The 11,623-nt window shown below is 33.0% G+C and overlaps 1 protein-coding gene across 1 annotated transcript; it reads left to right on the top strand.

Moving 5' to 3' along the window:
* The first annotated feature begins 2,328 nt into the window (after positions 1 to 2,328).
* Positions 2,329 to 9,154, top strand: LOC137806044 (65-kDa microtubule-associated protein 6-like). The gene is made up of 12 exons (XM_068605955.1): positions 2,329 to 3,081; positions 3,927 to 4,130; positions 4,768 to 5,034; positions 5,400 to 5,615; positions 5,709 to 5,864; positions 5,968 to 6,127; positions 6,369 to 6,520; positions 7,071 to 7,158; positions 7,238 to 7,311; positions 7,406 to 7,480; positions 7,654 to 8,012; positions 8,696 to 9,154. Exons 1-11 carry the CDS (start codon positions 3,007 to 3,009, stop codon positions 7,990 to 7,992), a joined length of 1,806 nt encoding a protein of 601 aa, XP_068462056.1. The 5' UTR covers positions 2,329 to 3,006; the 3' UTR covers positions 7,993 to 8,012; positions 8,696 to 9,154.
* Positions 9,155 to 11,623: the final 2,469 nt, after the last annotated feature.

The following is an 11,623-nucleotide window of genomic DNA, read 5'->3' as shown; positions in this document are numbered from 1 at the left end:
TTTCATAATATTCTTGAATTTATGTATTTTTTTATATATTTTTCTTAGCTCAATTTTGATTGAAATATCAATTTGATTAAGGTTGAGATATTGTTGAGATAACTACTTCTTGATTGATATTAATTATGATATTGTATTATAATAATAATTATTTTCAAAGATAAAAATAATTAATCATTATAATATATAAATATATACTATTTAAAATTTAATCTGAAATTAAATGTAAAAAATAATATAAATTTATTATTTTTAAATGTCACTTTTAAAAAATATAATATATCTATATATGTATATTAGTAATATTATATTTATCGATATATTATCATTTTATATACATAAATATTTATTTTTAAGTTTTATTTAAAATAGTATTTTCACAATTTAGTTCCTTATTTGCAAGTTTTTGTTGTTGGAGCACAAAGAGTAGCATTAAGTAACATGATAGTATATAAAATAATTAAGGTGAAACACATTTAACCTTAAAAACACACACATAAAATTACCAACTTTTCATTATTTTTTCTAGTTTGTAACATTATTTATAACCTTATACACACAAAAAACATTACCAAAATCTAAATGATACTTTTACACCAAATATTGACACAAACATTACAATATAAAACTAAGTTAAAAAAAACTCTGCTTAGTTTAGATTATTATTTTATTAATTTATTACGCATTTAACATTTTATTTAAGACTAAACTCTTTTAATAAAACACACATATATATATATATATATATTCTATATTTAAAAGTTATAAATGATTTCACGACCTTATATTTAAGAAACATGTGAATCATTCAAGACTTTATTCCTAAATTAAATGAGGTGTCTTCTGTGTAATAAAACATTGCACATATATATTTTAGGATAAAAAAAACCTCAAAATTCAAACAACATTTACTAAGATATCTATATTTATCTTATCTTATCTTATAAAAATGAATGACTAATCCCATCTTATTTTACTTGATAAACTCTTTAAGATTAATTAAAAGTAAAGTGTTATTCCTTAAAAGATGAAATAATGAAACAAATGAAAATCTAATCTTAATTAAAACTTATCTTAAACTATACAAATTCTGCTCATAATATTAATTCATACCAAACCCGTCATTAATATATAAACGTTGAAACCTAAAATATTTTTTTTTTCATTTTCATTTTATTTCTTTTTTTTTCCACAACAAATCAACTTGTATCTACATGAATTATTTGAATTTTTTTTATATTAATAGAAAATATTTAGATTGATTAAGCATCAATATAAATATGAATAATAAATAATCTCTTAAATTAAATCCAGAATGGAAATACGCATTTATAAACTCACTCGTTTCTATATCCGTTTGATTTTAAATTATAAAATATTTTTAATTTATCTAATGCTTTATCTCAAAGTTTATTTAATTATAATATTTTTATTATTATTATATGAGACTGTTTAAAAAAATATTTGTTACATCAATTTTTTTATAATATCACGTGGCTTTTATGATTTTTATAGAAAAAGTTATAACAAATATATAAATGAAATACATTTTTCATAAGATTTAATAAAAAGGAAAAAAAATATTTGGCGCAAACACTTCAATGTCAAAACAGCTAGTTGGGTCACAGCGAAATCCAACCCAAACAATTCCCACGCGCTTCCACAAACTTCACAAAGCAAATTCCTTGTCTTATTAGAGATTGTGTATCACGCGCCTTACAGCGAGTGCGAAACATTAAATGCAGAGATTCTATCCTGTCACAGAAAAATTCTCACTCAAACACTGTGACTCAGTGAGACCCTTCCTCACAAACACAACAACATCATCAATAGGAGAGAGAAGTTTAAGAAAAATTTAAATGTATTGTTTCAATATAATTTATTAGGCTCGGATTAGGTCTCTTAAACAATGTGTTTATGTCGATATATGTATCAATATCAATATTTGTAAAATACATATAAATTATGTTTTTTAAAATATTTAATTTAAAAAATGTTTATGTGATTTTTGACTATTTTAATATAATTATAATATATTTAAAAAATATATTATTTTTTTAAAAATTTAAATTTATTATATAAATTTTTATTATGATTGTAAAAATAAGAAATTTTTTTTTTAAATAAGTGATGATTTTATATTATAAATTAAAACTTATTTATACACATAAATTTTTATTATTAATTTATATAATTCGTAATATACGTGTTTTTAAAAATTAGAGATTATAAGTATTTTCGTGTTTTTAAAGTGTTCATTCAAAAATTAAGCCAGAAAACGCAGAATTCTCATGGAATCTAATTGATGTTAAGAATAGAATATAAAATAAGAAGCCATGTTTGTGTTTTTGGGTGGAGTTTATAACCTATAGAAATCATTGGTGAATGTGAACAGAGGAAGAAAGAGAGAGAGAGAGAGAGATACAGAGAGTAGAATACAGATCCATTTGAATACATGGTTCTTTACCTGCTCTTGTGTTTTCAGCTACATGTTTGAGCATTTGAGCATCTAACAACCAAACCCTAAAAAAGCATTATCCTCTTCCTTTGTTCTTTGCCCCTTTGCTTTTGCTTAACCCTTTTTCTCTTTCCTCTTCATTTATTTTGCTTCCCTCTTCTGCAATAATAATGGCAATCATTTCCATTTTCTCCCTCTGAACACTTTCTCCTACTCCAACACACACCCTCTTTACAGATCCTGTCATTTCTCTTTTCACAATTTATTTCCTTTCTCTCTTTGTGGCTGCCAAAACAATCTGGTTAAGAGAGAGAGTGGGAGAAAGAAGCAACCAAAGGTTTCAGCTTTAGATCTGAGGGAGCTAAGGTTGTTTCAACCAATGGAGACACCCCGTGTCTCTTGGTCTTTCACATGAGTTGAAAGTTTCTTGCTTTCTGCTTTGACCCTTCTTCTTCTTCTTCTTCTTACTTAGCTTTTCTTCTACCACTGCCTTACTTAGTAACTCTCAAATTAGCACTACCTTGTGAGCGACTGAAAGAGGGTCAACAATGCTGGCCATTGGGGTACATGGCACCAGTATCCGTACAAGTACTACTTGCACTGCTTTGCTTCGGGAACTTGAGGTCTTTCTCCTTCTCTGGTGTTTCAGAATTCTGGGTTTTGAGGAATTTGTCGGTGCAAAAAAAATGAGGACATGGGGTGTTTTTTTTTCGTGATGAAGAGTCTGCTCGTGATTATTTGTTCATGATATGCCCTACCCTTTTTCTTTATCTTCTTCTTCTTGAGTATTCTCTACCCAATGATGTCTTATTTCCCTTCAGGTCAACCTTTTGTCTGTTTTACTGTGTCAAAAGGGAAAGCACACTGATAGGGTCTCTGTAGGTTATTTTATTACGGGGGAAAGGGGCTTTGTCTTTCTTCATGAGGTTGATTACCTGAGTTGTAAAAGGGCCCTTTTTCAGCTTTTTAAGTTTTCCTTGTTTTTTAGTCTAAATTTCGAAGGTTCATTTTTACTGTATGTTTTCAAATTTCATTTAATTGGGATTCTTGAAGCATTTTAGAAGTTACCAGTTCAGCAGTTGGTCTGGAGTTTTGGGTTGACTTGGTCTTTAACAGTCCATCTATTACAACAGTTCACTGTTTCTTCAATCTCGTTGCCTTGTGCTCAGAGAACCGGTTTCTGATTTGGTGACAATTTGGTTTAGGTTCTGTGTAGTGTTGTATAATTTTGTTGATTTGCATTAATGTGTCTAGGAAGTTATTACCAATTTGTTTTTTTTTTTCATTTGTACTTTATTCTTTATCTGTTACTCTCGTTAACTACTGTGTACCTTGGCTTAGTGTTTTATAATTTTGTTGATTTACCAAACTGTTCGTTGTTTTCATTTTCACTTTAATCATTCTTTGTTAGAGTTTTGCTCTATTGTTTTTTTTTTCTCTTGGATTGCTTACACTGTTATGTGTGCAGCAAATATGGAACGACATTGGGGAGAGCGAGGTGGACAAAGATCGAATGTTGATGGAGCTGGAGAGGGAATGTTTAGAAGTATACAGGAGAAAGGTTGATGAGGCTGCAAACACAAAAGCACGTTTTCATCAAACAGTTGCTGCCAAGGAAGCAGAGCTTGCAACACTAATGGCTTCACTTGGCGAACATGATATTCATTCGCCGGTAAAGCACTTTGCTTTTGTTCAAAAGTCAATTTCTTAACTGGAATTTCAGTATTTTGCTGTCTGGATATAAAGAAAAAGTAAAATTATTAGTGAATACAAATTGCTAAGGCGTTTGTGGCTCAACTTGCACCAGTTTGAGTCTGTTAGATGAGAGTGTGAATGTGTGATGTTGTTATTAGAGCTTCAATCTTCCACTGTGTCTCTTAAACCCCTGCTCATGTTCCAGCACCCTCACTCCAACATGCCCATGAAAAAAATGAATGGAAATGATATTATTCATTGATGTTGCTGCAATCTATAAATCTTAAGAGCTGTGGCTGCTGTTGGATGTCTGAAATTGTGAATATTAATGTAGGAGAGAAGCACTTTTTTACTGCTTTCCTGAAATATGTGCAAAGCATAGTCCTGTATTGAGTAATATTTATGGAATGTTTTCATGGACTTTATATGTGATCAGGGCAGTATCTGTTTTGTTTGCATGGTTTGTGTTCGATCTTACCTATTAGAGGATAAAGGTGACATGATATGAGCATGCTGAAAAGATATAACTGGGAATTTGCTTTTTGATCTTTGAGAGGATAAAAGATATACTTGCATGATATGACTTTCTGATACTTTTATCCGTGAATTTGTAGATTAAGACAGAGAAGAGATCCTCTTCCCTGAAGGAGAAACTTGCATCCATCACACCTTTGGTTGAAGAACTGAAGAAGAAAAAGGATGAAAGGTTGAAGCAGTTTGACGATGTAAAGGCTCAAATAGAAAGGATTAGTGGGGAGATTTTTGGATTCCATTCTGTCAATAATTCGTTGATGATCACAACAGTTGAGGATGAACAGGACTTGTCGCATAGAAGACTTAATGAATATCAAACACATCTAAGAACTCTTCAAAAGGAAAAGGTTTGTGTTATGATATAATCTGATCTTTGATCTTTCATATAGATTGATCTTTGAAATTCCATAGCCCTTTGGATTTTGTGAATGATCAATTCTTTTAATATTTGTTTCTTATACGTGCCTGCTCCCTACCCTTTATTTATTTCTCCTAAGAAACGTAATACATATGAAAATTAAAATGCTTTTTTTGACCCTTTTTGTCTTATTTTAAATGCCTCTCTTACACCACACTTGAATGAATCCGTGGGGGCAGGAAAAGTCTACTTATGAGTGGGCTTGAGATATTCAAGATGCATCCTCATATCAATTACTTTATCAATCCTCCTTTAGAACTCATTTTTTGCATTTTCTATGTCTGTTCTTTTCAGTCTGACCGTCTTCAAAAGGTCTTGCAATGTGTGAATGAGGTGCATTCTCTTTGTGGTGTGCTTGGGTTGGATTTTGGCCAGACCGTGGGTGATGTGCATCCGAGTTTACATGGCACTCAGGTGGAACAATCGACCAATATTAGCAATAGCACGTTGGAAGGTCTAGAGCAGACCATTCTAAAGTTAAAATTAGAAAGGAAAACTAGAATTCTGAAGGTGATTATTTTTTTTAGATTATTGGTTCTTGTAATTTCTTCCCTTCCTTTACTCTGGTCTCAGACTAATAGTATACTCTTTTAAAAAATGCAGCTGAAGGATGTTGTAGCTAAACTATTTGAACTTTGGAATTTAATGGACTCATCAAAAGAAGAGAGAAACTGTTTTATGAGGATTACTTCTATTGTTGGAACATCAGAATCAGATATCACTGATAGAGGTGTTCTTTCAACAGAGATGATAGAGAAGGTCTGGAAGTATCTTTCAGTTTCCTCACCCTTCATTTTTTTTTTCATTCCTTGCAATTTATTCTGTGGAGATGGAACTCCTAAACTGAAGAGTCTTTTTGCAGGCTTCAGCCGAAGTGGACAGGCTTGCAAAACTAAAAGCTAGCAGAATGAAAGAACTTGTTTTTAAGAAGAGGTCAGAGTTAGAGGAAATATGTAGATTGACTCATATTGAACCAGATACAAGTACTGCTGCCGAGAAAGCTAGTGCATTAATAGATTCTGGTCTGTTCCAGTGCATTCATAGATTATTTACCTGTAAACTGTAGCTTAGTATGTGGTAGAGATCAACTTTTTTCTGGGAAATAATTTTTCTTTTCAAAGCTCTCTTAACAAGCTAACAAAAATATGGCATTATTTCTCTGAATAAGTTGAACCAAACACATACTTAGTCACTTCTGTAAAACTCTTTTTAAGGTTTAGAAGGAAATTATCTGACATGGATTTGTACTGTTTTATTGTATAGGCCTGGTGGATCCTTCTGAGCTATTAGCCAACATTGAGGCACAGATAATTAAGGCAAAAGATGAAGCCTTGAGCAGAAAAGAAGTAACAGATAGGATTGACAAGTGGCTTTCTGCATGTGAAGAGGAGAATTGGCTTGATGAATATAATCAAGTAAGAGAGAAAGTATATTTTATAATTTGTCTCTTGTACCTGCCCAAACTCTTCTATTTTCATTGGAAGTTTCACATGCTAACATTTTTTGCTGGAGGATTATTGAATACACCTTGTATTTTTTGTTACAAAAGAGAGATTCTTGTATGGATTAGTCAAAAGCACTTGTGTAGACTACATTGTAAAAGGGCCATGACAGATGGTCTGAAGAGAAAGTTGGTGAAACCAAAGTTTAGTGAAACAATACTTAGATTACAATATTTTTGTATCTATGTGATTAGTCTATATAAGAGGTCTTTTTTTATTATGTCTCTTGTTCAAACTCTATCAATCTGGTGTGGCTATTTGTGATGCCATACTTTTATCTGAAAACTATAATAATAGTGTGCCCACTAATTAGGATACTGCTAGAGACATGATCAATTTTCCTTTTTCATCAGGCAGTTCAAGTCTTGCAGTTCAAATAAGTGCTGTTGCATATGATTTCTTTTATGAACACTGTTAGTGTTAGTTCATTTAGTTTGTTCTCTGAAGTAGCAAATAATTTCAGGATGACAATCGGTACAGTGCTGGGCGAGGTGCACACATTAATCTTAAACGTGCAGAACGTGCTAGGATAACTGTAGGCAAAATTCCAGGTATTGCTTTCATGCATGCTTATCTGTTATTTTACACCGCCATTTGAACTTCTTCTAATGACCTATGTTATCTTTCCAGCTATGGTTGACAATCTTATAAACAAAACACTATCCTGGGAAGATGAAAAGAAGTCTCATTTTCTATATGATGGGGTAAGCTTTGATGTACTATATAACTATTCTGGTTGTGTTTTCTATCTTCAAGCCTTTTTAAGCAGGTAAATTTGATTGTCAATATGATCTTTAGGTACGGTTGGTTTCAATATTGGACGATTATAAACTGGCCAGACAACACAAAGAGGAAGAGAAGAGACGACACAGGGTAAAATTACTTGTCCGGATGCAATGGCCAATTATTTGTTTGTCCACAAATTAATCTTTGAATCTAAAAGTCAGCAGGATTATTTTTCTTTTCGACTTTGATGTTCAGAGAAATATTGCTATATGCTTCACTACTATTTATAGATAATTGGTGTGTTTTGTTGAATCTTGCAGGACAATAAGAAGATGCAAGATCTACTACTAAATCAAAAGGAAGCCATGTATGGTTCTAAACCTAGTCCAAGAAAAAATAACAGCTTTAGAAAGACAAATAGTTACCGTGCGAATGGCAATGGATCTATGCCTCCTACACCTCGACGGAACTCCCTAAGTGGTGGAACAACATCTGAACTGCTGACACCGCGGTCCTACTCTGGCCGTCAGAATGGGTATTTTAGGGAAATGAGAAGATTGTCTACTGCTCCTCTGAACTTTGTGGCTATATCCAAGGAAGATACCATTTCATATGCTTCCCTTTGTGGTTCAGAGCCTGACTCCCCTCCCCAAGTTTAAATGTTAAAATGAAAAAAATGGTAGGTTGTGGTTCCCCATTTTGCTTTTGGTATATTTTTGTGAACTTAGCTCCTGTTTGGATAAACTTTTCAGTGAATACCAGTAGTAAAAAAGAACAAGAAGGTAGAATGAATTAAGATTCTTTTGTAAGTTATATAAAATTAACTTCTGCATAAGGTTTTGGAGAAACTGAATGAGAGAATTTCTATGAATTAGGTTATGCCTAAGTATTTTCTTACAAGTTTGGACATAACTCAATTTTTCAAAACTAATCTGTAAGGTGAGAGTTGTTCTTCATACACACACATTCTTTTTAGACTCTATCTTTTGTCGATGTGGGATTTAAGGTTTTCTCAATACATCGGTTTATGTCCAATACCATTGAGCTTGGTTCATAGAAAATATGGTAGGTGGTCTTCTTAAATGGATTTAGGATGTTTTTGATACTATATTAGAATGAGTTCAGCTCTAATTTAATCTTAGAAAACTGATTTGCAAAGTGGGGGGTTATGTGTCAGTTGTATATTTTTAATTTGATCATGTCTTCAGACAATGTGTGATCTCTAATAGCAGAAAGTTAATTTTTTCTTGTGAGTGTTTATCTAAAAGTTAATCTAAATAGGTCCTGGTCTAATTTCTTTGCTTGGTCATGTTTTCACTGACCAAAGATAATTTGATCGATCATATCATTGTGCTTGTGCAGGAATAGGTAAAAAGATTTTCTTGGGCAGTGCCTGTAAACACGACTGAAAGCAGCCAGCAGAAACCTTGTGAATACGAGATGGATTGTACACTAGTATTTGCTTGTAATAAGCTGATGAGATATACATGGACAGTGATAACTGACATTTGAGGATACGAATTAGGGTGTTTATGGTTTGAAGAACATTAGGTTTGGGAAGAGTGTTGATAGTGGTAGGGACAGTGCATGACTCCTTTTGTAGAGGGTAAACAGTGGAGATGATGGATCATACAGTGTTTGACCATGATGTATGTTGTGGGTTTTGTTTGTGTATATATATGTATCCAGTGTGATGTAGTAGTAACTAAGATTATTTTGATTCATAACTCTAGGTGAAGTCCTATTGCATTACATTCTAATCATGTTTGTTGTATTGTATGTGATAATCCAACATCAAATTCTATTCTGCTTCCCACTTTAGGCTGCATCACTCAACTTTATAATATATTTTGGTTAACATAATGATCATAATGGGGTCTAGCTTACCAAACCCCACTGGTTTTAGGCCCTTTCTTGCAGTCATGATTATGAAGTGCAGTTCCAGATTTTTAAGGACCATAATGATCCAAAATTACCTTGTTAGTGTTCCAGATGAGATAATGGAAAGGTTCTAATTAGTAATTGTATGTGTTGTTTTAAAGTTACATAATAAGTACTTTTTGACACTTCTCTAAATTTCAATTTGTTTTATGGATTATGTATTTTGGAAGAGTGTATAATTGTCTTGGTATTAACATGTTATAACATCTGTCTCATTCAAACATTGAATTCCACTCCAACAACCAACCACAATGTCTTTTATTTTGGTTCCTAAAAAAGCTTTCATTTAACATTTTAGTCCTTTCATCAAAACAGTGGCGTTCACTTCATAACTTATTGGTATGCAGAACTCTGCAAGTATACTATTTGGATATCTTTTTTCATTTACTATATTACAAAATAGAACTGAGATGAACAAAAGGGAACAGAGATGAACAAAAGATATGAGAATGAATATCTTTTCTTTCTTATTATTCAAATAAAAACAAATGATATGAATATATACAAGTAGCACACTCATTCTAGGGTTTAACTAAAGAAGAAAATAATCAATATTAAATACTAGAATCATAACACACAAACAAAAAATAAAGGTTATTCCCTTTTATAAAGAGAAATAATTGATAATTAGAAAAGACTCCCAATTATTCTTTTCTATAAAGAGAAACAACTGATAATTAGAAAAAACTCCCAATTAATATTAGGATCCTTCTGTATCTCTGGTATATGTATCCTTTAATACCACGCCACAAGCTGGAGAGCAAATATTGATGAGACTCAGCTTGGAACAAATATTCTTAAAAGATTGAAAACTTAAAGCTTTGGTAAAAATATCAATCAGTTGCTCTATGGTGGAAATGGGAAGCAAATGGATGAGACCATTCTTTCATTTTTCTCTGACCACGTGACAATCTATTTCTATATGTTTTGTACGCTCGTGAGATACTGGATTTGCTGCAATGTATCTTGCTATGTCATTGTCACAGTATAAAAGAGATGGTTGCTCAAAAGGAACTTTGAAATCTTAAACAAGATAAGTTAGCCATTGAATTTCACATGTAACCGTGGCCATTGCCCTGTATTCAGCTTCACAAGAACTCTTTGATATTGTTCAGTGACGAATGCCTAGTAAAAATTTCAGACCAAAATACCCAAGGAGTAAGGTGTAGTAGGTCCCAGACCGAGAGTGAACAAAACCGGTTTTCCGAAAACAAAACGTCCTGGCTCTTCTTCCCCGTATCTTCTTTTTGTGATTCGTTTATCGACGTGCCTCCTTGCCTGGGTGCAAACAACATAAGAAAGTGCTTGTGTGAATTTTTTTCAGCACAATACGGACCCAGAATGAAATTGCAAAAATTAGGCCGGAATTTCACAACTTTCGGTAGAGGATAGCCTAGGTTTGCACAAAATTTGTGAAAAATTCTACCGGAATAGTTTTTTCCTGAATTTCCACCCAAGAATCTCCACTGAATTTGGGAAAAAACGCGACAAATTTCAGGTCAAACGGATGAGTATTCGCCCACGAAAAAAATCAAACAGTTTCACACACAAACGAACCTTCCTTTCAGCCCTGGCAGTGACGAATAAAATATTTATTGACATATTTGTGGGACGAATCCGGGGCTCAAACCTCAGCCAAAACTCAATAGACACAGTGACGAATGTTTAGTAAAAATTTCAGACCAAAATACCCAAGGAGTAAGGTGTAGTAGGTCCCAGACCGAGAGTGAACAAAGCCGGTTTTCCGAAAACAAAACGTCCTGGCTCTTCTTCCCCGTATCTTATTTTTCTGATTCGTTTATGGACGTGCCTCCTTGCCTGGGTGCAAACAACATATGAAAGTGCTTGTGTGAATTTTTTTCAGCGCAATACGGACCCAGAATGAAATTGCATAAATTAGGCCGGAATTTCACAAGTTTCGGTAGAGGATAGCCTAGGTTTGCACAAAATTTCTGAAAAATTCTCCCGAAATAGTTTTTTCCTGAAATTCCACCGAAGAATCTCCACGGAATTTGGTACAAAACGCGACAAATTTCAGGTCAAACGGATGAGTATTCGCCCACGAAAAAAATCAAACAGTTTCACACACAAACGAACCTTCCTTTCAGCCCTGGCAGTGACGGATAAAATGATTATTTCCAGTCTTCTGGGACGAATCCGGGGCTCAAACCCCAGCCAAAACTCAATAGGCATAGTGACGAATGTCTGGTAAAAATTTCAGACCAAAATACCCAAGGAGTAAGGCGTAGTAGGTCCCACACCGAGAGTGAACAAAACCGGTTTTCCGAAAACAAAACGTCCTTCTTTTTCTTCCCCGTATCTTCTTTTTGTGATTCAATTATGGACGTG

This window comes from Phaseolus vulgaris, chromosome 3, assembly GCF_000499845.2.
Source record: "Phaseolus vulgaris cultivar G19833 chromosome 3, P. vulgaris v2.0, whole genome shotgun sequence".
NCBI lineage: Eukaryota > Viridiplantae > Streptophyta > Magnoliopsida > Fabales > Fabaceae > Phaseolus > Phaseolus vulgaris.
This window is presented reverse-complemented; position numbering and strand designations above follow the sequence as displayed.

What these genes read in the sequence shown, in the direction of transcription:
- LOC137806044 (XM_068605955.1), top strand. Translation starts at nt 3,007, where the DNA reads ATGCTGGCCATTGGGGTACATGGCACCAGTATCCGTACAAGTACTACT. An exon ending in AACATGATATTCATTCGCCG is followed by an intron (nt 4,131 to 4,767) that starts GTAAAGCACTTT and finishes GTGAATTTGTAG; the next exon opens with ATTAAGACAGAGAAGAGATC. An exon ending in AAGAGAAGAGACGACACAGG is followed by an intron (nt 7,481 to 7,653) that starts GTAAAATTACTT and finishes TGAATCTTGCAG; the next exon opens with GACAATAAGAAGATGCAAGA.